This window comes from Rhamphochromis sp. 'chilingali' (genome assembly GCF_963969265.1).
Source record: "Rhamphochromis sp. 'chilingali' genome assembly, chromosome: 9".
Classification (NCBI taxonomy): domain Eukaryota; kingdom Metazoa; phylum Chordata; class Actinopteri; order Cichliformes; family Cichlidae; genus Rhamphochromis; species Rhamphochromis sp. 'chilingali'.
In genome coordinates this window covers 8,988,541-9,012,199 of record NC_137936.1, presented here as the reverse complement: position 1 = coordinate 9,012,199, position 23,659 = coordinate 8,988,541, and the positions used below count along the sequence as shown (strand labels likewise).

At 42.8% G+C, this 23,659-nt stretch overlaps 4 protein-coding genes and 1 long non-coding RNA gene across 7 annotated transcripts; 2 read left to right on the top strand and 3 right to left on the bottom strand.

The window, feature by feature from the left end:
- Window positions 1-3,505: 3,505 nt before the first annotated feature.
- Window positions 3,506-10,275, bottom strand: arl8bb (ADP-ribosylation factor-like 8Bb). Its single transcript, XM_080890871.1, has 7 exons — window positions 10,049-10,275; window positions 7,679-7,759; window positions 7,478-7,551; window positions 7,252-7,345; window positions 6,767-6,834; window positions 6,053-6,123; window positions 3,506-5,429 (listed from the first exon to the last, which is right to left on the bottom strand). Exons 1-7 carry the CDS (start codon window positions 10,169-10,171, stop codon window positions 5,380-5,382), a joined length of 561 nt encoding a protein of 186 aa, XP_080746997.1. The 5' UTR covers window positions 10,172-10,275; the 3' UTR covers window positions 3,506-5,379.
- A 1,577-nt stretch (window positions 10,276-11,852) lies between these two features.
- LOC308402884 (N-acylethanolamine-hydrolyzing acid amidase-like) lies at window positions 11,853-17,734 on the bottom strand. The gene is made up of 11 exons (XM_080892012.1): window positions 17,509-17,734; window positions 14,570-14,734; window positions 14,364-14,487; window positions 14,171-14,261; window positions 14,009-14,094; window positions 13,751-13,923; window positions 13,595-13,657; window positions 13,448-13,514; window positions 13,327-13,355; window positions 12,201-12,270; window positions 11,853-12,093 (listed from the first exon to the last, which is right to left on the bottom strand). Exons 1-11 carry the CDS (start codon window positions 17,679-17,681, stop codon window positions 12,073-12,075), a joined length of 1,062 nt encoding a protein of 353 aa, XP_080748138.1. The 5' UTR covers window positions 17,682-17,734; the 3' UTR covers window positions 11,853-12,072.
- A 1,056-nt stretch (window positions 17,735-18,790) lies between these two features.
- On the top strand, window positions 18,791-20,102 carry LOC308402883 (putative nuclease HARBI1; the record flags this gene model as incomplete). The annotated part of the gene is made up of 4 exons (XM_080892011.1): window positions 18,791-19,280; window positions 19,353-19,468; window positions 19,542-19,653; window positions 19,729-20,102. The coding sequence occupies 4 exons, from the start codon at window positions 18,791-18,793 to the stop codon at window positions 20,100-20,102; spliced, it is 1,092 nt and encodes a 363-aa protein (XP_080748137.1).
- On the bottom strand, window positions 20,061-21,514 carry LOC308402885 (uncharacterized protein; the record flags this gene model as incomplete). 3 transcript variants are annotated; one of them, XM_080892014.1, is made up of 8 exons in its annotated part: window positions 21,347-21,514; window positions 21,203-21,258; window positions 20,942-21,124; window positions 20,762-20,823; window positions 20,614-20,661; window positions 20,498-20,533; window positions 20,266-20,419; window positions 20,061-20,188 (listed from the first exon to the last, which is right to left on the bottom strand). In XM_080892014.1, the coding sequence occupies exons 1-8, from the start codon at window positions 21,505-21,507 to the stop codon at window positions 20,181-20,183; spliced, it is 708 nt and encodes a 235-aa protein (XP_080748140.1). In that variant the 5' UTR covers window positions 21,508-21,514. The 3 variants fall into 3 exon arrangements, with proteins under 3 accessions (XP_080748140.1, XP_080748141.1, XP_080748139.1); XM_080892015.1 differs by having other exon boundaries at window positions 20,088-20,188; window positions 20,341-20,419; XM_080892013.1 differs by having other exon boundaries at window positions 20,137-20,210.
- Window positions 21,515-21,633: 119 nt separating this feature from the next.
- On the top strand, window positions 21,634-23,403 carry LOC308402887. Its single transcript, XR_013972823.1, has 4 exons — window positions 21,634-21,773; window positions 22,471-22,583; window positions 22,669-22,780; window positions 22,861-23,403. It is a non-coding gene; the product is annotated as an uncharacterized lncRNA (long non-coding RNA).
- Window positions 23,404-23,659: the final 256 nt, after the last annotated feature.

The following is a 23,659-nucleotide window of genomic DNA, read 5'->3' as shown; positions in this document are numbered from 1 at the left end:
TAATAAATGAATCATAGTAGCTACATCTATCATTTAGTGTCATCTATGGCGTAAACGAGAAACCAGGCATGATGAATGAGTGGTGGTTCTGACTGTGAAACGTTCACTGGTTATTACTGTAAAGTTATTATTTATTGAGCACACACTGGGAAATCTCCCTTCTGATTCTAATAATAACCATAATTTCCTAAATGAATTTCATATTCAGTCAATATAACAAATTCAGTCAACAATATAAAATAGAGAATAAAGACAATAAATAAAAACAGGAAACATTAACTTAGCTTACAGAATGAGGGAGCGCAATGCCTTTTTTTCACAGACAATACGACCAAATTCTTTTGCATCCCAGGAGTCGCCCCCTTCTGGATATTAAAAAGAAAGCAAGGTGGGTCACTTCTACATACAATAAATTCTTTTGGTGTGAAAATTTAATTTTGTATTTAATTTAACCAAGTAATCAGTGGCTTCATAGTGTAGTACTTTACATATTTAACAAACAAGTGAGGGATCCCATACTCAGTCCCTGGAGGAGACTCAAATCCCCTGGAGGTTATATCAGGATGTAAAGATCTGCCAAATCAAATATATGGCTCTACCTGCTGTGGTGCCTGCTTGTGAATAAGTATCTCCTGAGAGGAGCTTTCATTTATCTAACAAAGTTTCATTAAAGAGAAAAAAAGTCTAATGAGATTGCTTAACCACAGCTAATTTGACTCAAACACTCACTCATGTATCCACACTAATAAACATTCATAAAAGGCTGGGGTAAAACAGCTAAGTGCAGGAATGCAGTTGTCTATGGAGCCCCATTAAGCTGGGTTACTACAGGGTGTGTGTGTGTGCACGTCACCATCTGTCTTTTACAGGGTGCCGAGCACTAAGGATGGTGATATGTACCATGCAGCTCTGTATGAATCATGTGACATTCCACACATAGTGATTAGTGCCAAATTACGGTCCGCACAGGGAACTGAATGAAGTGCTTGCAGATGCCTGTCAATGCTGAGCTCCAAACCTCTAATCCCAACACTATAGTTTTAACAACTTTGGAACACATTATTTATGTATCATAAAACAAGCTTTTCAGATCCCTGGACAAATTGCCCCACACTTAGCTCAGCTAAACACAGTGATACTCTGCCCTCGCTGCTGTCACATGAACAAAGCAGTCTGACAAAGACCTGGAAAAAAAATCTGAAATATGAAAGTCAGGAGTCCAGGAGTTGGTTGACTTACATACGTACTCAGCGTGTGGTGGTTTGAATTTGAGTTTTCTATCATTTTCATGCCATACATCTTTGTAACTGAGCTGAAGTTTAGATTTAATAGCTTGTTGTTTAAAACTCATATCAACACAGATGCTGTAAATCAGACACGAAACAACCGTGACCTCCTTGAACTACATGTTCTCAGCTCCAGGATTTAGTGAGATGCTCCATGGGTGCGCTGCAAATGCTGTATATTATAAACAGCATGACCTAAAAGTCTAAATGCTGGAAGTGAACTAAATATTATTACAGCCCTGTCTGGAAGACATAAAAACAGTTTATAATGACACCAAGGTAGAGGAAGAAGGAAGGAAGGAAGGAAATGGGAACGCTCTTGCTTTTATAGGGATAGTTCAGTCGTCACTAATGCTTCAGTGGAACCAGCTAAATAAACTCAGCGTGCTTATGACTGTACGTCAGGAGGAAGTTATCCTGTAACTGGGCAGATATTTAATATTTCCCCTTTTTAAAACGGATAAAAGTGCAACACTGTCTCCATGTTTGGAAAGGAAAGCGCAGGATTCCATACACATGCAGTGCTGAGCAGAGGTTTACTTGGCATCATATCAAAAACAAAAATTGAAGTATTATACAGCACCAGTGCTGAGTGAGAATGTCCAACGTATGAGTGACAGCAGCTTCAAAGTGAACCTGTTATTCACATTTATACATGGAGTATTTTATAGACAAGACGCTGAATGGATGTCAGATAGCTGTAGAGCAGCCCAGTTGCATTGTCATTAATTAGGAAAGTTTAAGCTCATTAAGCTCAGAGTTGTAGCTGTGAAGTAGAGAGAAAGCAAATCATATTTGCAGGAACACTGAGGAATTCTTCTCATTAGAGCTCCTGTAATTTGGCTGACGATCATTCACAGGGCAAGCTCACAAGTTTGTACACACAAGAAATGCCAACAATGCTGCAGTGGCGGGTGGTGTATTACAGCATGGGTGAACTAGTAACAGGATGCAGCTACGCTAAGAGTTTGCCACGCCTTTAGGTCGTCTGTGTGACCTTCCCTCTGTGGTTTGTAAGCACTGCACAATCCCAACAGCAACTGTAAACCGCAGACGCACATACCTAAAGACCCCATGTGGACACGCACACCCTGCGTTTCTCCGCCGGAAAACACCTGGATCTCTCCGCACCTTCTGACTGCAGTAAATGCCAGATGGTGTTCATTAAACGCTGCATTTAAGAAATGAGATTAATTAAGGTGTTCCAGCTTGAACGGCACAGGCCCGCGATCACCGTTCGCTTTATTGCCCCCTAGTTTGCAACGCCCTCCCGGCGTTTGCCTTAACGTTATGGGTGTTACATTTCTTTGCATAATAGTTAATTTGCTGCCAAGAAACACAGAGGTGCTAATCTTCTATTACACAATAGCGGTAAAACAATATATCCACAAACGTAGCACCAAGTTTTTCTTTTGTACATTAGGGGGATCGAGTTTTATTTTGTTTTTATATAGGAGCCTCTCTTCTGTGAAACCAGTTCCCAAATCTTCTCTACTTTTAAGATTACGCTTAAAACTTTGTTTTGATAAAACTTATATTTAGTGCATCATGGGAAGCCACCAGCCCAGAGTGTTTCTTCTAAACTCACTGTATGTTTATACACCACTCTAGATTTAATCATTAGTCATTATTAATGTCTTGCTCTCTTCCACAGGGTCTCCTCTCCTTCAGCCAGATGGCAGATGGTCACTCCTCCCTGAGCCTGGTTCTGCTGGAGGTTCCTTCCTATTAAAAGGGAGTTTTTCCCTTCTCACCATCACCAAGTGCTTGCTCATTGGGGACAGCTGATTGTTGGGGTTTCCTCTCTATTACTGTAGGGTCTCTACCTTAATATATAAAGATCTTTGAGGTGACTGTTGTTGTGATTTAGTGCTATGTAAATAAAATCAAATTTAACTGAATGAAAGATGAAAAATATGGCATGATTATTGTGATCACATACACTTTGTCTCATTCTAAATGTCTGCCAATAATAAATATATATTTCCAGTGCTATGGACGACTCAAAGAAATAACCTTTGAGTTAAGAGTTTACTCCAGAGTCCCAGGGCAGAGGAAAGCCGCAGCACAATGCAGCAGAACAAACCCTCTGACAAACCTAGGAGTGTTTAAGAAACACTAAACCTCCAGCTTTGCAAAGTCCTCTGCTTCCATCTAGTGGCAAAACATTTATAGACAATCCACACACACGCACAAAATAAGTGATGCCACACTTGAAATCCTTAAAAATAAAAACAAATTTATTAGCAATCACAGGGAAAGAATGCATGACATCTACAGAGCATTTGTTGGAATAAAAACGCCAACTTCTTATTTACAAAGTCTGCAGTTGAATGTGAATAAGTTGAGCACATGCACATACAAATTGCAAATAGGCTAGATTATTACACAGTTAACAAAAGCTTTCCCCAAATTTCCCATACAGTCACCAGATTATACAGCCCCTCACCGCTGCTGTGGTCCCAACAATCGACATCTATGATTACGACGATTTCCAACAGACGCTGAAAAACAATGTGAGACGACGGAGCGTGATGGACTTGTCGACGGTATTGCAGTGAAATACACGAGCCGAGCAGGCCTACATACAAATATGGGAGCAGAAGGAATAGGTCACTTTAAACTGGGGGGAGGGGGGCATAGAAAACCAGAAGAAAAAGACATTTCATAGTGATGTACTGGCCAAGCAGGGGGTGGATTAATAGTATACAGTGCTCATACTTTTTGTTTTCTTTAACCGGGGGGTGGGGGGTCATTGTCTTTTTGCTGCAAGGACACTGCTCGTCAATCAATATGTCGTTTTCTGAGGACACAGTACTGTCCTTGGACTGCTAAGGCTTTCACAAGAGCAAGAAAAAAGAAAATCAGACATCAGGACTCGGATAAGAGTATCGCAAAGAATGGACGACATCAAGCATTCAACACTCTGAACTCATAGACTGCCCTCTGTTCTCAGTGTGCTCCATCATCACAGCTAACACTGCCTTCCACTTATCCAACTCAAACAAGAAGATTATGGACACACAGACTCGGGCACGCCCACGCTGCGCTCAGACTGAGAACGACCTGAGAACTGCAAGCAAAAGTTACGCTTCAAAAAGCTACATAAGAATTCACAGCCTGCAGGCTTCAAAGTACCCAGCAACCAAACATGTAACATTGTCTCACTCGCTCGTCACTCATTCATTACTTCATCCTCAGCGTTAGCCCGCCACTGCCTTTTTCTCAGACGTCGTAATGCGTTTGTGTGATTACAAAACAGAATGAGATTGTCGAGAGGCGGCGTTAAGTGTAATCAAGGGATTTCTGCTGTGTCTGTACTGAGTGTTTGTTTATAATAGAGGCTTCAAAAAGTGCGTTGGGCAATAACTGTCTGATCGGGAACGCTCTCAGCTGAAGGCACTTAAAACTTTGCTCAGGATTGTTGCCCCAGACGCAGCCGCCACTTAAAGTCTTACCTTCTATTGATCGTTATGTTACGTGTAAACTTTGATTCAAGTCATTTATTAGAACAGTGCTTCCATACACCAGCAAATAAAAACGCAGGCTACATTGCTAAAGAGATTATCAGGAATTGAAGGCATTTAGCACAAGTGACCATCATCATCATCACCATTTGGCAAATAACTGTTTAAAAACTACAATCGCACAATGTCACGTAAACACCAAATGTTGACAGGCAACAGAGCACATGTTTGATTGTGGGATTAGAGGAGCTCCATCCTAATGTAGCTGGGGAACAGTATACTGCAACATTTAAAAGAAAAACTCCATGATGTACACAGACCCACATCATGTCTGTAATGATGAGCGATAAGGCATGATGGGTATGAACAATCCACCTGCTAGCACAGTAGTGAGACAACTTTTCAAGACTCCAGGTGGTTTTGGGGTGGTGGTAGTGCTGTACAGGGGGAGGCTACACATCTATGGTAGTGTAGTGGATGGTGCGCGTGGCAACAGTAGTGAGCGGAGAGAGCTGGAATACGTCACAGAGGCAGTGGAAGGGGTTGACTGTCAAGGACCCATGACCGTAAAGTGGGGCTGAGGCCAGAGCTGCGACCGGGAGGGAGAGGAGGGCGGGGCTTTACTTTCAGCTTCTCCGTGACTTTGAATGCTGGATGAGCCACTGCAGTGTGATATCTGCAGGTGGAGGAGGAACAGTCAACAGATCTTTAACACCCAAGCAAACACTATCTGTGAAGGATTAGGCAGTACACTTAAACTGATGAGGGCCACAATGGATTTCTTGGTCTGCTCACTTTATTAATTTCTTTGTATCATAAATGCTATTCCTTTATGCATGTGTTCATCCCTTCTACATCAGATTGTTTTGCTGTTTAAGCTGTCTTCTGCACAGCACTTTAATCAGCATGACAGACAAAAGGAAACCACAAGATATCAACCAAATCCACCCTGAAGGCTGAAAGAGGACCTAACTGACAACTATAAAGAGTAGTTCTGCATGCTATGCCTCTCTATCATCTAGAATAATACCTGGTTAGAATATGAGAACAAATCATAATCCATATCAACAGACTAAATACTTTATGTAACTGCCTACATCCCGTGTATACCGAGCTTCATTTCAGTTATGCTGCATTAAAGATAATGCCAAGATAACGTCATTTTCAACAGAATAGTCACAGCACTGCCAACAATGCCTGACATTAACCTGAGACTGAAAATGAAGGTTAAGTTGATTCAAGTTCTTTTAAACCCCTGAATGATCATTTCATGACTTCCACAAATCCTCAGATACTTACCTATGTTGTCTTTCTCTTTGCAGGACACAGAGTAGCAGCAGATCTCTCGGTCCTGAATGGCAGATAGATTCCTGTAATGAGGAAAGTGAGAAATGTGAAATTCAAATGGTAGTAGTCCATGGATACGTGACCACCGCATCAGTCACTAGCTTATCTTACAGATTGACATTCGCAAAAAATCCCATAGACTGTATAAACTGCAATGTTACCCATCAACTTCTCAAGTCCAGTTTTCAAGAATTGACCTGGTTTGGTTTCTTGAACCATGATGAGAAAGAGGTAGATCTGACTGAGAAACCAAGCACACTGTACGCATGTACAGTGTGAAGCCCCGCCCTAAAGCACACCCTACTTTATCATACAAATTAATAATTGTGACCGTAAATTACAAATTTTACATGAAAGTGGATTGAATTATTTTAATGAAACTAGTGAGGGGATCATAAACTCATAAGAAAATTGTTTACTCAGGTCACAGCAATTGAGGAGTATGGAAATGTTCTCATGGACCTCTGTACATGATATATTTTTGCAAACAAGGACCCCTGCTGGCTATCAGAAAGAATGCAGTGGCCTCAATTTTCAAACTTGTACTTCATGTTCATCTTAGAAAAAGTCTATGGGGTTATTAGGAATCATCAAACACTGGTCAAGTAGACACTTATTATGTAACAACACCACTAACAGAACATTTGGCAGGAGTTCATTTCTTACATTTTTTCAATAAGCTGCTTCTCATCAAGTGCATTGGGTAGGTCTCGTTTGTTACCAAGGACTAGCACCTGGAAAAGAAAGACAGGGCTGATCAATACCTAATGCAGCAATGTATCAGCATCTCTCTCTTCAGATGCCTCAACCATCACACAATCTTTACTGTTAAGGCAAAATAAACTGCCTGCGTGAAGTGCTGAGTCGAGGAAGCAGGAAATCTTATGGATTCATCAAATCGCACTCCGTCAACTCAATGAAAAAAATAAAATAAAATACATCCATAATTCAAGCTCTGTTTCATATTACCAACAAGTGTAACATCATCAAGCCTGAGTCACTGCATCTAATGGCTTTCTGCAATTGCTAACTATGACTTTAATGACTGCTTGTGACTGTCACTGGATCCTGATCATCGAGTGCCTGCTGTAACACCACAAGCTTCTGGTGTTTTTAAAAAAAAAAAAAAAAATTAACAAGAGGTCTCTTACTGGAATTCCTTGTAGCTGTGGTTTGTCTAAAAGGTTGTGCAGTTCATTTCTGGAAGCTTCTATCTTCTCTCGGTCTGCTGCGTCCACCATGTAACTAAGGATGGGGAGAGATAATCAAATTAGAGCTCACTGAAACAAGGCATTTCTGAATATTAATGTGCAATTTGCTACATTTTTCATGCAGCCACAAAGGGAACATGTTGTACCTTTTTGGCAACACACTTACACAATAGCATTGACTCCTCTACAGTAGCGCTCCCACATGCTTCTGAAGCGGGGCTGTCCACCTATGTCCCATATCTGACGCAAGAAAGCACAAAATTGAGTCAGAAACGACACACACACCATTTTATCTGTAAACATTGTAAATAGTCCCATTTACATTTTTACTTAGCAACCAGCTGCATACCCATTTTTGCTAGCTTACCTTTATTGTCACGTTGCCTTTAGTAACCTTCCGCATGTTGAAACCAACTGTGGGGATCATGTCTTCACTGAACTGTCCTGACTGCACGAGACAAATAGCAGACAAAGGACAATCTCATATTAGTCAAGACTGCATGCTTCCTTTCTGAAGTCAGCATGCTTTAATCTGATCTAAAAGCGACATGAAAAACACTGTGCACACTAGTCACTTCTGTGCACGATTAAATTAGGAAATAATTGAATTACAAGGGTTATTTTCTTCTAGCTGAATTTGAGCATTTGCCATTTTAACTACATGAATCATAAGATGGTGCCATCTATGTGTCAGCACAAAGTTCACATCACAAGTAATCGGACTGCTTCGTGTTTTGTTTCAGCTCAATCAATATGAAATACAATAATGGATAAAGAATAAAGTCATGAGGTTTCAGCTGTAATTGGAGTGGGTTTGCATCACTGGAAAACGAAATTGGATGGAAATGGTCTAAAGGTTAAATAAAAAAAAATAAAAAAATTGGACACATTTACATGAAGACAAACTTTACTGCAGCCAGTATCTGAACCCACAGACACAAGCACACTGCTTGCATCTTCCCTGGTGATTCTCCCAGGCCTTCACTGCAGCTAACAGCTTTGGGTTGCTACAAGGTCTTTCTCTCTTTACTCTGCTCTTTGGCCAGTCATCGAGATCAGGTGTGACTCAGCCAGGCATGGATATTGCACCTCTTTACATTTAATTATGAATAGAGGTCCAGTGAAACTGGTGGGATCTAAAAAACACAAAAATCCTCCTATAAGCTTCTACATTAACACTGCTGCTTCTGACAGCAGAGAAATCATCAATAAATGTCAGTGTGCCAGTTCCCCAGGCAACCATAACAGCACCATCAGGCTTTCCAAATGAGGGGTGGTATGCTTTGGCTCTCAAGGTCTCCCACTTTCTTCACACTTGCCTTTCAATGTACTTTGTTTCACAGCTTTACCCAATCTGTGTGTTTTTGAATGCTTAGCATGAGGTTGCATTCTGTACTGAGTCCCATGAGGTTCTGATCTCAAAGATTTGTTTCACCCACTGACAAAGAAAAAAAAACATTTATGTAGTCTACATCCTGAAGAGCATTCTTGTCCCATGCAGCCACAAGATGTGATCACCTGACCTGGTGATTATGCCCAACAACCAACCTTTGACAGACTTTTGATTATCCTTTGTTTATGTATATTCACATCTTTAGCCTGGCCACTTTTAACTTAATATCCAAGAATCCAAATACTTTTGAAGCCCTCAACTCTGACACACTATGACGTGGCACTTGGATGTACGTTATTATTTCAAACTAAACATGCAGGAACAGAGAACCAAAACAACAAAAATGTGTAAACTGCTCACATACCTCCTGTAATAACCACGCTTTCTGATACCAACCTTTGCACCGTGATCACACATTCCACAGGTTTAAAGCACCAAATACCTTAATTCTAAATGGGAAACTGTTTTGGTCAGTACAACACAGTCTTACATCGACTGAGGTCATGACTCAGCAGTGAGAACTTTGTACGTTTAGAAAGAAGCGAGGAAAATGTATAAGAGGTCAACAGATTTACATATGCAAAAAGGTCTAAACTGTCATGTATGCAATCAATGTGTGAGGGAAAATGGCTCGAGACCTTAAAATGACACAATCAAACGTGGAATCATCACTAACCTCACATCCGCCCACAGCTGTCACTGTGACTGTCAGACACAACAACAAAGTGAGGGGTTAACTTTTATAGCGTCCACGCTGCCTGCTGCATGACAACAAGCCATAAAAATACAACTCAAACGAAAGTGGGAGGACTGCTCTTGTTAGCTTAGAGGATGTCACTTTGAAAGATTAGGAAATATTTTGATGACAGACTATGCAAGTATTCGCAGCTGGCAGCCTGCAGCCATGATTACTCAAGTGTCGTCGTTCCCGGTACACCCTGCTAGCAACATGACGAGGCAGACTGTGTTCAAAACCAAATAACAGCCCGTGTTGTCGACATACCGCTTGTGTTGACACATTGGCAGCAACGAAAGCACTGACGGCTCCGTTCACATGACCGTTTCACACGTAAGCGCATATCATACCAACCAAGTTCGTCACCGCAGCTAGCAAAACAACGACAGGGAGTACCGCAGCTAATGCTGCAGCTACTGCGGTACACTTGTAGCTTTGCGACCCGGCTAAGCAGCCATGTCGCATTGTCTTTAGAAGTTACGGTGTAGAAATGCAGACAAGTTAAAGTTATACACAGCACGTACTGAAACCTCCTTCTGCGACCTATATAAGGTAACAGCCTGGGCCCGCACTGTGACTGTGCGACTTCGCAATCGTCAGCTGCTTACCGCTATCACATTGACGAATGTGGTTTTTCCGGAGTACTGAAGTCCCACTAAAGTAAGCTCCATCTCTTCTTTCCAAAAGAGGGACCTGAACCAGTCCAAGAGCCTGTTTATAAGGGCCAGCATCTCGTATGAAACTGTAGTCGCAAGTCTATGCGGCCGTCAGGATGGAAATTGGGAAGCGGCGTTCACAGGAAGCAGCTAGCTGCTTTGTCATATCATGTGATCCTGGCGACAGGAGAAGTGATTCTCTTCTTCTTCTGAGGGGTTTTAATGGCACCTTATGTGGTGCACTACTGCCATCTCCTGGAGAAACCCTGTCCAGGCTGTCAGGTCTGGTGCACAGTGATGCCCTTCCTGCTCCGGTATGATCTTTACTCCTGCTACTCTTTCCTTGTATCATGTCACAGTCAAAGTTCCTGTGACTAACATGCGCGTGCTCTGTTGTTTATGACACCTGACAGTAGTTACGAAAACATTACTTTCCCCAGTGTTCAGCCTTACTGATTATGACTGTATCATACAACAGAGGGCCCAGGGGGCAAAATCAGCCCAGCAAAGACTCAAATAACATCATCATGAAGGAGGACATAATTTTTTTTTTTTAATTTTAACTGTACTTTCACAGGGCTTACAGCTTTTCCTATCAATAAAGACCTCCCCGTGAGCATTCATACTAAACCAAAATAATTAATTTCTGTATTTTAAAATTTACTTCTTACATTTAAGCTCAAAGAACCACGCTGACAGATTTCTTTCATCTACTACAGAGGCACATCTTTATCGTGCAATAAAAAGTAAGACGTACTGCTGAAATTACACTTTTTATATTATAAAAAAAAGACGATATCCCATCAATTAAATGAGTAGTTAAACTTCTTTACACTGACAGAAAGGGGGGTTTCAAAGTGGGCTGTATGTGGCCGGTGACATAAAATGAGCTTGGCATCCCTCGTATCCTCTTTTCTCTCCTACCTCATCGTTGAATGCAGTTGTCTCACTATAATCTAGCAAGCCCAGTTCTGTTCCCAGCCTTTCCACAGTCTCCTCTCCGTCTGATTTTAATAAACAAATGTGTGTGCCTGTGATCGCACTCTTTCGTCCTCCACTCATGCGTGTGTTTCCTCACACGTTTAAGCCTGCTGGGCTCACCTTTTTTAACTTAGAAATATGTGAATTTGCTTGTTGTGTGCCAGATGACTCACTATTGCGCTATTTGGAAATGCAGAAGTTATCATTTTTCGCGTGTCTTATCTCAGGATTTAGCAGATCTTGATCAACTCTCTGGAATAAAGGTTAGAGCATAGGCGTCTTTCCTCCAGCTGGCACCAGGGTTTTAGTATGTTTTGGGTCACCAAAACATGAAAGCTGACTCTGATTTTTCCACCCGCAACCTCTCGCTAGCGCGGTAATGTTAATTTTAGTAACGAACATGAACATGTGCACTTCAAAGTGCGCCCTGCAGGTACATTTTACACATTATGCGGTGATAGATCAGCACAAAAAACAAGACTAGAAAAGCATTTCTCTTCACCTTCCATTCTTTGATCTGGTTATAATAGAGGACCAAACGTTCTGGACACCAATAAACTGATAGCTAAAACTGTACACCGCCACCTTCTGAATAGACACATTAGAAACACAAACTAATAGGGTTTGAGTGTGCGTGCATGGTTTTCATTTAAATAACAAACAACATGCAAACAACATGAGCGCACTGCATCGCATAATCTGTTGCACTTGGCAGTTAACGACGTGAAACCGGCAGGGCGTCCTTCTCGTCATGCTTATAAAGTAAGGACAATAATTAAAATAAAGCCACGTTTTATTGGAAGATAAGGTGCATAAAATGGCAAAAACAATCACAGCAAATGTTATTTTATTAAAGGCACTAGCAGTGTCATTGAATATTTCAGGTGCATTCCCTTGTCATCTCATTGATCGCGCAGCCTCCAAGTAGTCGTGAAGATCGCCGCCTGCCGCAAGAAAAAGGAGTCTGCGTCCTTTACTGCTCCACCTCTGTCAGCTCAGTCTGTCTTGTTGCAGTCCTTGAAAAAGATTTGAAGAGACAATTGAGTAAATGTTATATTTTTTTTTTCATTGACATTATCACCGCCTCATTGAGCATAAATGTTTAAGGTGTAAACTGAATTACCTGCAGCCTAAGGAGTGTGATGTACTTCTCAGGGGCTGCTGCGCTCATCACTGTCGTGTAAATAGTAATTCTGGGAGGATATTAAGACAGACGACGGTCACTATTTAATGCGATTCATTGCGTGAGGTTTTATTTTTTAAAAAGCAGAAAAATAGACATCGAGATATTCATTCAGCTATTGTTTCTCTGTAATCTACTCGCTACACTATACCGTCAAAAGTATTCACTCTTCTGCTTTAACACACATATGAATTTGAGTGACATCCCATTCTTAATCCATAGGGTTTAATGTGATGTCAGTGAAGTCAGACATTGATGTTGGATGAGAAGGCCTGGCTCGCACTCTCCACTCTCATTCAACCCAAAGGTGTCCTATCAGATTTGGTCGGGACTCTGTGCAGGCCAGTTAAGATCTCCCACACAAAACTCGCTCATCCGTGTCTTCATGGACATTGTTTTGTGTGCTGGTGCACAGTCATGTTGTAACAGGAAGGAGCTATCCCCAAACTGTCCCCTCAAAGTTGGGCGTATGGAATCATCCAAAATCTCTTGGTATGTTGGAGCATGAAGAGTTCCTTTCACTGGAAGTAAAGAGTTGAGCCCAACTTCTAAACAACGATCCCACAATCCCAACAGTGCGTGGCCTATCACTTCATGGCTGAGCTGCCGTCGTTCCCAATCATTTACACACTGTTAATAATACCACTAACAGTTGACTGTGGAATTTTGAATTCTGAGGAAATTTCACGTCTGGACTTGTTGCACAGCTGGCATCCTATCACAGTACCACACTGGGATTCACTGAGCTCCTGAGAGGGAGCCATTCTTTCACAAATGTTTGTAGAAGCGGCCTCCATGTCTAGGTGTTTGATTTTATACACCTGTGGCCATGGACGTGATTGGAACACCTGAACTCAATCATTTGGATGGGTGATCGAATTCGTTTGGCAATACAGTGTATGTGCTACATGTCAACGAAGGGCCCACTGACATAACTGCTGAAGTCGGAAAAGGGGAAGTATGTGATGAACACACTAAGTGAACTATCCCATCTAAGCAACACCAGCATTTATAGAGTTGCTGGAGGACAAATAAGGGCATCAAACAGGAATAACGTCCTTCTTACCCATTACACACTGGATTCAGGGACAAAACCTGGAGGAAGAGACAGAGTTATAAGCCCATACATCGTCTCCGATTACCAGAAGTGTGACTTCGTGAACCAAGGTTGAGGTTAATTGACTTACCTGATAGAGTGTATTCATATTGATGTGCGCCTGGCCAGTAGCATTTAGAGCTTTGTTAGCCGCTTCTCTAAGAAATGAGCACACAGCAGCGGTGTAATAACAGCAGCAGCAACACAGCAAGCCTGCTCATCATGAGACATGACTCACCTCCGATGATCTTTAGCAGGAGGAGGAAGCCAGTGGTCAAAGTTTGTCTCCACTCTGAACCATCTGAAAGCAATCCCCAAAACACACATTGAAATGCTTACTGAGCGATACAATCATTTTCCATCCTCCTCCTCAGATCTTTTTTTTTTCACCTACCCTCCCTTTACAGTTTCCAGAGGCCAGATATCAGCAGGGCCCTCTCGATCTCTGGTGATCACGACCCCTTCCCCGGCTCGCACCCCGCCGACTATGTAATACACCCCAGTGATGATGGGGACTTTTGAAAGACGCATGACTGCATCCTGAAAGTCTTCTGCTTCCTCCAGTGTCTGTCAGGCCACACAAAGAATACTTTCACTTCCGCATATTGTCAACTTTTTCTTTTTTCTTTTTCCCTACACTAATTTTTCTCACCTCCCTCACCAGCCAACTAACGGGGGATCTCTTATACAGGAAAGCAGAGACGATGTTCTTCCACCAGTTATACCAGTGTTCAGTTCCTTAGGAAAAAAACAAGCTTGGAGACAAGAAGAAAAATGAAGATGCTACCTTTTCCACAGCCATGTGTGGTCTTACCTCGCTGGTCACCTGAGACAGTAAACTTGTTAGGGCTTTGTCCCGTCCATAGCCCGACATAGCCCGCAAACGAAGTTCCACGGTATACCTCCTGAAATGGTGTGTCAATAAAACACAAACTGGATTTAATGTCTGAAAAATTAAAGTTGCTACGTAATTACTTTAGCTGTGCACCTGCTAATGCATGATGTACCTTTCCATTCTTGAGGAAGACTGCGTTAAAAGTCAGATTCTTCAGAACAGGATGCGGGTAATCGAGGTTCCTGCCGTGGTACACGTGCCCCTTTGTGTCCTGAGCCACGATGCTTGTGCAGAATCTGGAAGTGGATGAAGTTGTTTAGTGTGCTCACTGTGGGGCTTCACTACAAATGTCTAGGTGGATTTAAAAATCACACATACGCAGATACTTCATAGGCAAAGTTGAGCAGGATGACATCGGACAGCGTTCCTCCCAAGTGTGAGGCCAGGCCGCGGATCTCCCCCGCATATGGCTGAGGAACGTACTTTTCCAGGGCCATCACAATAGGTTTGACTGCATGATGCAACCATTTTGGAATCGTGGAACTGGAGCAAACAAAGCAACTTTAGCATGTTGGTCTCCAATCCCTGTCAGCAGAGATGTAGTGGAAGATAAACATGACAACACAGCAAAGGCAGAAATAAGATAAAGCAATGAGAGAGGAGGTTAAGTTTAATCTGTGCTGTGAGGGTTTCAGTGAGTTGTCCTTTGCAACTACTCAAACAATGGATGGGGAAAAAGCAACAAAAACACAATAAAAAAAACACTGTACATAAAATAATCCTTTGTGAGGCTCAATGCTCTTTGTGTTTTGGTGTCTCAAAGCAACATAGTGCGAGTTTGATGGTGTCAATCTCTGAAGATACTCTGCTTTTCTGCTGTAGAGCTAGTTGTGTGTAGTGCCTGCAATGCTTCCCCTGGACTGACTGCCTTGGCGTTTTTCAGGCAGCCTGTGTTTAAGTGGCTAACAGTGGTTCCCTACATACATGCACTACAGTGCATTGCTTAGCTTAGGCACTGCTCGCATCAGTATCTTCCACTTTCTAATACACCGACTACATGTAGCTTAAAGTGGTGCGGCGTAAGGAAATCAAAAGCCATTATGATTACATTTTGTCCGTCCTCCCCTTCAAGTTAATTTTCTCATACGCCTGTGGAACGCAGGGCTGCTGCTATTTTTAGATCACAGGCAAATGAAGGAGACACGAGTCCGATAAAGTCAATAAAGTCAATAAAGTCAACGAATCAATAAAGTTTTCGATTTTCACTGGAAACCGTTATATGTTAGAGCTAAGTATTAAGAATCCAACCCCCCCAAAAACAGGTAGTAAGCAGACTACAAAATTCAATTTTACAGTTTACTCTATTAAAGTCTGTATTATGTATGAAAATCACGATTAAGTTAAAATGCCCAAATGCTGGGGTACACTTGGGTACAGTGGTCCTAAGGGGTCAAACATACTGTAAATTAAAGAAACACCAGGCAACAGAAAAATGCTGCAAAAGCAAAAAAACACAGTGAAAGCTGAATAAAACGCAATAGAGGTTTATGGAGACAAAACAGAACACAACAAAAGTGAAATAAATACAACAGAAGAAAACAAACGCACAAAAAGTTACATTTTTTTGTGAACTTTTCTTTTTGTATTCATTTATTTTTGTGAGCTTTTGAGACATTTTTGTGTCTTATTCAACTTCCACTGTGTTTTGTTCTTCTACAGCCTTTTTCTATTTGCTGGTGTTTTCTTAAGCTGCAGTACATTTGATCTCTCAGGACCACTGTAGATAATAGCTGATAATAGAGTCCACAAAGGACACAACAAAATGTTTTCAAAACCAGAGGGCTGACCGGGGCTGATAAACACAAGCTGAAGGAGACACGGGCGAAAGTAACAACCACAACTGGACAAACGGGAAATAACACCGAAACATGGCTCGAGAGAAAGCCAAAGTCAAAGCAGAACAGGAAACAGCCCACAAAACGAGAGGGTTCACACTGAACATGTTAATATATCACTAACAGAAAGATCAGACAGAAGGAGGAACAAAAAAACGTGACAGAAACCAAAACTTAAATAAGACATAAAGCAAAACACACACCCAGGAAGATAGTAATGTCACCAGAGCAGAGTCGTAAAATTCTAATCTTGTTACATTACCAAGAATCTGACTTAAACATTAACTAGACCTCTAAATGCAACAAGAAGCAAAATCCAAATGAACAGAATGATGATGAAAACAAAACATAAACCAAAAAACTCCTGACAACTATCAAAAGCTAAGAGCACTAAAGCAGCAGTGAAACCAAAAAGAATCAACACAAATCCAAGAACATTCAAAGGACCATGATACTAAAATTGAAAAGCAGTTTCTAGTTTAACTGGACTCTTGCTGCTCGAATTTCCAACTATCAGGAAAACAGAGGTGCTGCAGGCGCTGACAGTTGATGGGTGACAAGTATACTAGCAGATCTTTACTTGTAAGTGTGAACGTGTTTGTGAGAGCAATCACAACCTTGAAGACACCTCATGTAAAAGGGACTCCCACTTCCCCCCCTTTGAATAAAACTGCCTTTCACAACATCCAGTCATAAATTTACAGGTGTGTGCTCGATAAAGTAATAAAACAGTAACAACTAGCTGCTCTGCCCTTTTACTCTGGTAACACTCTATAACATCAGTGTTACCGGCCACCCAGTCATTCATGTTAAACAGATCCCAGGTTTAATTAAAACATAATGTGGCAACTTTTAATACTGACATGCATTCTTAACATTTCACAGAATTGAAACGTTGGTAAAAACCGCGTGTAGAAACCCAGTTTTCCTTGTAAGCCTGGTTCTCCTGCCAATGAGGTTGATGTCAGTTAAAACAATAACTGCTTGGAGGCATAGGCAGTTATTGTTTTGACTGCCTACGCCTCCCGGCAACCACTTTTTGATTGCACAACCTAAATAAAAAAAATAGTACTGTCGCAAACAAAAGGTCAAGAAAAACTTCAGAAAATCTGCCAGGCGGACCTCATGAGAGCGACCCCTGCTTTCTTCCGGTAGCAATATTATGTGAAGATCGCTTTTAAATCGCATCGTTACACAAGATCAAGCAAACAATGATGTAGAATTACCGAGTACTTTAAACATGTTAATCGCTTTGAGCAACCTAACGCAATACGTCACCAACCACATTTAAAACCACGGATTTTGTAATCTGCGCTGAAACAGAGGCATGTTTGAAGTAACCCTTCAAACCCCCCGAAACCCACTTCGAAGATAAAGTTCGCAAGTGGCACTTTTTTGTTGCATACTTTCTGGCAAACTTACTCAATGACCTCTACAGCAGCTTTATTCACGTAGTCTATGTCGAAGACTTTCGCAAGAGGCATCCATCGCACTGCTGGATCTTCATCCAGACTGATGTTCACCGTGGGTGGAGCAAACTGTGCACGGCACGACACAGCGAGTCCGAGCAGCAGCAGCAGCGTTGTCCGCTCCATCTTTCGATCGTCTGCACCGGAGACAGCCGACTCCTCTGCCTCTGGCGGGCAACGATAACGACATTTCCGCTTCAAGCTTTTCACAACAAAAGAAAGAAACGGCGAACTTACTCATGCAAACTGAGCAGCGCTTCCGCAAAACGAAGGCGTTGAACTTGATCACAATATTGGAACATCAATGGACAACTAGCATACATTAAGTACTGCTCCTTCTCCTCCAACTACTTCTACTACTAATAATAATAATAATGTTCTCTCACCCGCAGTTACCATTCTTCCCAGCTAGAAACAGGAAGACAGTAAAAGTAAACCCAGTGGTGATTTGGTTGATTTTCAGTAAGCTGACCTCTGACCTTGACGTGGATGTCAGCAGGATTCAAACTCCATCTGTGGTATCATTTTGTGAATCCTAAGTGATCCCCTTCTGGAGTAATCACATTCACAAGATCTTCAGAAAATTTGACCTCTGCCCTGACCTTAATGTCAAGGTCACTGAGATTCCAGCTTGTCCCCGATTTTGAGTGGATAAACCAATTTAAACTCCTACATAGCCATTTCATTCAGCACTAAATGTCATCTATATATAGTCTCATAAGCAAAAACAGGAACAGAAACACTCCTTTTAGCTTTTTGTGTATTTCGAAACTCTGTTGTTGTTTTTTGGAGACCTGGGGCCCGTTCTTCGTACCTCGCTAAGTAGGTTAGCCGGATTAGATTGTTGACGATTTCGCGTGATCCTGGATCAGTCGGTTCCCCGAAGCTCATCCGGGACTTGCTGTCATAGCAACAGAGCCGTAAGCGTAAACCTGCTCGGGAGCAGGTTTACTTTATGTAAACAGGATTAGATCGCGGCCACGCAGGTATGTCCGCGTCATCATACGAAAGCAACAGCGACATTCCGCCACCGTTTCACCACAAATAAATAACATCAATGTAACTAAAGATAATGCAGCACTTGATCCTTTTATTGATTCCACACAGATACATACAGGTCAGTCCCTAAAAAAAGGGAAATGTACGAGTAATCACGCTATGGCATGTAGGTGATCACGCCAGATGCAACACACATTCCACAGTAGAGGAATAGCAAATTACGTCGTGTAATCAAGATGACAGACCACGGCTATAAAAGCGAAGGTGGAAGTGGGAAGTTTGTCGCAGCCATGTCCTGTCCGTTTCTACGCGAGCCACCCATTGCGGAAGGTGCAAGAGTGATAAGGAGAGTGTTCAGAATCCAACGTATATTGCGGGATAGACAGGATCCTTTAGCACAGCGCGACAGTGTGCTCATAGAGAGATACCGATTTTCCCGTGAGGGTATCATCTACCTAACCAACTTGCTGGATCCCCATGTTAAGAGTACCACCCACCGTAGTCGGGCATTAACAACTGCACAAACTGTGTGCATTGCCTTGCGCTACTTTGCGAGTGGCACGTTCCTGTACACTTGTGGAGACGCAGAGAACGTTGGGAAAAGTGCCGTCTGCCGGGCCATTCGCAAAGTGTACCTGGCACTCAAGCATTTCCTGGGTGTGTTTGTGGTTTTTCCAAGCCACTTAAGACCACAGGTCGTCAAACAGGGCTTTTTCGCCATTGCAGGTACAGTAAATTGGATAGTGAATGTGATGCAATCATGACCTATGTCGGTAACTGTAGCTCCAACGTCCGCAGGCTTCCCGAATGTGATTGGCACCATAGACTGCACACACATTGCGATCAAGGCCCCCCCAGGCCCCACTGAAGGGGACTTTGTCAACCGAAAGGGGGGCCACAGTATAAATGTGCAGGTGAGCAATACTAACACTCCAGATGGCAATATACGATGGGAGGAGTGTGGTCACACATAATGGAATCCCACAGATGGTGTGTGACTCGATGTGCCATATCACAAATGTGGAAGCAAAATGGCCCGGATCAGTGCATGACTCACGGATCTTCAGAGAGTCAGGGTTATGCACATCATTTGAGCGTGGTAAGTAAAAGAGGCTTATGTTGATGCTACATACTCATGTCGGGCCTAACATAACAGCATTTCTTCATTACACAGGGGCCTACGATGGGATCCTCCTCGGAGATAGAGGTTATGCATGCAGGCAGTACTTCATGACACCGTTCCCTGACCCCAACCCTGGGCCACAAACCCGCTACAATGCAGCCCTAGCCAGGACAAGGGCACGCATTGAAATGACCTTTGGGCAACTGAAGGAACGATTCCAGTGTCTAAAACGCCTGAGGGTTGCACCTGACAGGGCATGTGACATTATTGTTGCATGTGCCGTACTGCACAACATTGCCACCATCAGAAGAGAGAGGACCCCCGTGGTGGAGGTGCAGCCTGATGATGACCTCCAGCCAGTGCACCTGGACCAACCTAGTGGCAGAGCTGCACGGGACAGGATTGTGCAACACAATTTCGCATAATAAAAACATGACATGACACATTTTCTATTGACGTTTATTTGAGCATCGTTGTCTGTCCCACCACACACAGGCCAGTCATCAGTTGCCTGGGAAAACAGAGCATGTATACTGCGTCACGCAGGGTCAGCAATAGTGCTCCGTATGAACATGTATTCCTACTTACTCTGGAGTTCCTTTTGAAGCACCTCGATTTCCAATTGTAGTTTATGCCTCATTAGGGCTTGTAGTTCGATCTCACCTAGGAGCTTTTGTTTCTTCAGCTCAGTATACTCCATTTTTTGCTGGAGACTTCTCTTGTAGAGCAGACGTATGTCACCCTGTGTCAATTGTGGTGACAACATTTAACGGGGAATACATGTCATATAGGCAGTATAATTGATCACAACACTGCCCACCTCTGCATCAGCAGGCCTCTCTGCCGGCCTCTTGGCCTGCAAATCATACTGCAGTCAGACACACATGGCAGTACACAAGTAGATGGTATTTCAGGCCAATTCATGCATGTACTCACAGGGTCTTCCGCCACACCACAGCCATCTGACAGGGTTGCGTCACTGTCCTGTGCAATGGTAACACAATGGTGTTACTAAGGGGTGTGGTACAGCCTATAGGTCTGTACAATTGGGTGGGGACAGATATATGTATATCTCCCAACTTACTGTGCATGTTCCAGTCACCCCTTCCATGGGAACAGGTAAAAGTGATGGTGTGTCATGTAACACTACACACAGAGAAAACCCACAGTGCCAATGAATGAATGTCACAGTTCGAATAGCATTTTCATTTAGGCAACAACCACATATTTGACATTGTGCACATGGAATCATGAGCCCATTCACCAGTTATGTAGGTGCTGCTGCTACTGCACCCCGGCTTCTGGTCTCCGGAAGAGCTGCCCCCAGGGATGCCCTCAACAATGGGTCTGGTGGCATTCAACCTTAGGGCCAGCTCCTCTGCTGGGGTGTGACGAGGGGGTGCAGGACCACCACCTGTCTTTTGTTGCTCTGCCCTTTTCTTGGTTGCTGTTATACACAAACACAGGGATTGTTTCAGGGGTGTCTTTTCAAGTGACTGACAGCAATATGAGTGTTGGATATTACCATTCTGTAGTATGTTCTTGTATTGTTCCCATGTTCTGGTGGGTCCGGTTGTGGCTCTAATGTGTAAGAGGATATCATGTGGTATGATTTGATATGATAAAATATGATATGGTATGGTGCCATGTAATATGTTGCATTACTTACGCGTTTAATTTGTCAGCAACTTTCTGCCAGCCCTCTCTCCTTGCTTTTGCAGCCTTCGCACTGTTACCTTGCGTTTTAATTTCACTCTGGTACTCCTGAAATCCCTCAATCAGGAGTTCTTGCTCCGCTGCGGTGAAGTACTGTGCGCGCTCCTTCGACATTTTCGCCGACCAATCAGAGGCTTGCCGATCACTGTTTCTGCTATCGATGCGTAGCCCCTTTTACGGCACCCAGTGATCGCGCATTACTTCATCCAGCTGTAGTAATCGTCAACAGCAGGTGTGTTCGGGGAACCGGATTAGCGAGCTCACGGTTAGCGCGATGATTTGATCTTGGATGTTTCATTTGATCTTGGATGTAGTAAGCGACGTACGAAGAACGGGCCCCAGGGCCCTGTTTCAGGAAGCCGGTTTAGTGGAAAAACTGAGTAAGTATACCCTGAGTTAACGAAAACTCTGGGTTTTCGGTTTCACAAAGCGAGTTCAGCTGCAGCCTGAGTGAGTCACTATGACGACACACTCCGTGAAGCTAACCTGCCCCCTAGCAGGTTTACTACAACTAACCCTGACTGTCTCCGCCCCTTTGTCGGAAACCTGACAGTAGGAAGTGTCGGACATGGCGTGCCACTTCCTTGAAGAGCCAGTAGATCGTGAAGCCCAAATTCTCCGCAGAGCTCTCCGCCGGGAGAGAGTGATCAGAGCGCGTTTGGACATTTTATCATTTCCTGATGATTTTCTGTGCGAACGTTACCGTTTCTCAGCACAATCTCTAAGTTATTTGGATAACATCCTCAGGCCATATATTACGCATGTGACACATCGCGGACATTCTCTCAGTTCTGTACATATTATTTGTATTGCACTTCGGTTTCTTGCAAACGGGAGCTTTCTGTATAATATTGGTGACGCTGAGCACGTTTCCAAGGCTACCGTCTGTCGGGCAGTCAGGAATGTTACAGTTGCACTGAAACGTCTCCTGTACTCGTTTGTGGTGTTCCCCGGTCACAGACCCACAAGATTTATCAAAGAGGGATGCCACAAAATTGCAGGTATCAGGATGACCAAAACTTAATGTATGATGTGGTGATACTTGGACTACTACTTAAATTGCACATTTATTTTCAGGGTTCCCAGGCGTGATTGGCTGTACAGATGGTACTCACATTCCAATCATTGCTCCTTCAGTAAATGAAGGAGACTATGTGAACAGGAAGTCTTTCCACAGCATTAATGTACAGGTACATAGTTCCCTGTAGCATGTCAAACTAACAAATTATTTCATTATAGTAATGGATGCTAATTTGTGTTCTCTGCACTGTGAAGATCATATGTGATGCTGCCAACATTATCACAAATGTGGAAGCCAAGTGGCCAGGCTCTGTCCATGACTCACAAATATTCCGTGAATGTACACTGAGCACAAAATTTGGACATGGTGAGTTGAGAATACTTTAAAATATATAAAGACCAATTGCTTCAGGGACATTTGAACTGAAGTGTACCCTTCTGTCTTAGGAGAGTTCACTGGCTACTTGCTTGGTGATAGGGGGTATCCATGTTTACCCTATTTGCCTACCCCTTACCCTGACCCTGAACCGGGCCCACAGCAGTGATATAATCTGGCTAATTGCAGGACAAGAGCCAGAATTGAAATGACTATCGGAATGCTTAAGGCCCGGTTCCAGTGCCTGCAAAGACTCAGGGTCACCCCAGAAAGGGCATGTGACATTATTGTGGCATGTGTGATTCTTCACAACATTGCCACAATTAGAGGAGAACACTGTCCTTCTGAACCAAACATCAGCAGTGATCCAAACCATGAACATCCTGACCCTCCCACGGACATACAAGATGGAAGCGCAGTCAGAGACACCATATGTCACAATCATTTCTTTTGACCCATCACCTCAACATGTTGAAAGAAGAATAAACAGATTTTTTGTTCAACTGGCTTTATTGGTCGCCTGTATTTCCTGTACACAAAGTATTAAAAGATGTAAACCTCATAAAGTGTCTCTGTTGCTTCCTCCTCTGTAACAGCTGTCAATGTTTCTTCATTATTTTCCTGTAGTAAAGAAATAGACAACATTGCTGTTCTACTGTAAACTCATATAATCTGTGGAGTATTAAGAGTACTCACAACTGCATGTTGGTCTGGCTCAACAGGAGGCTGCACCAGATGCAGTACACCATCACCATCAACTGATAGAATATGAGGTTTATACAGGTCACTTATAACTTACAAGGGACCAAATGGCAATTAACAAACATACCAAGCACCTTACACTTCATTGTCATTATGCTCTCAAAGACA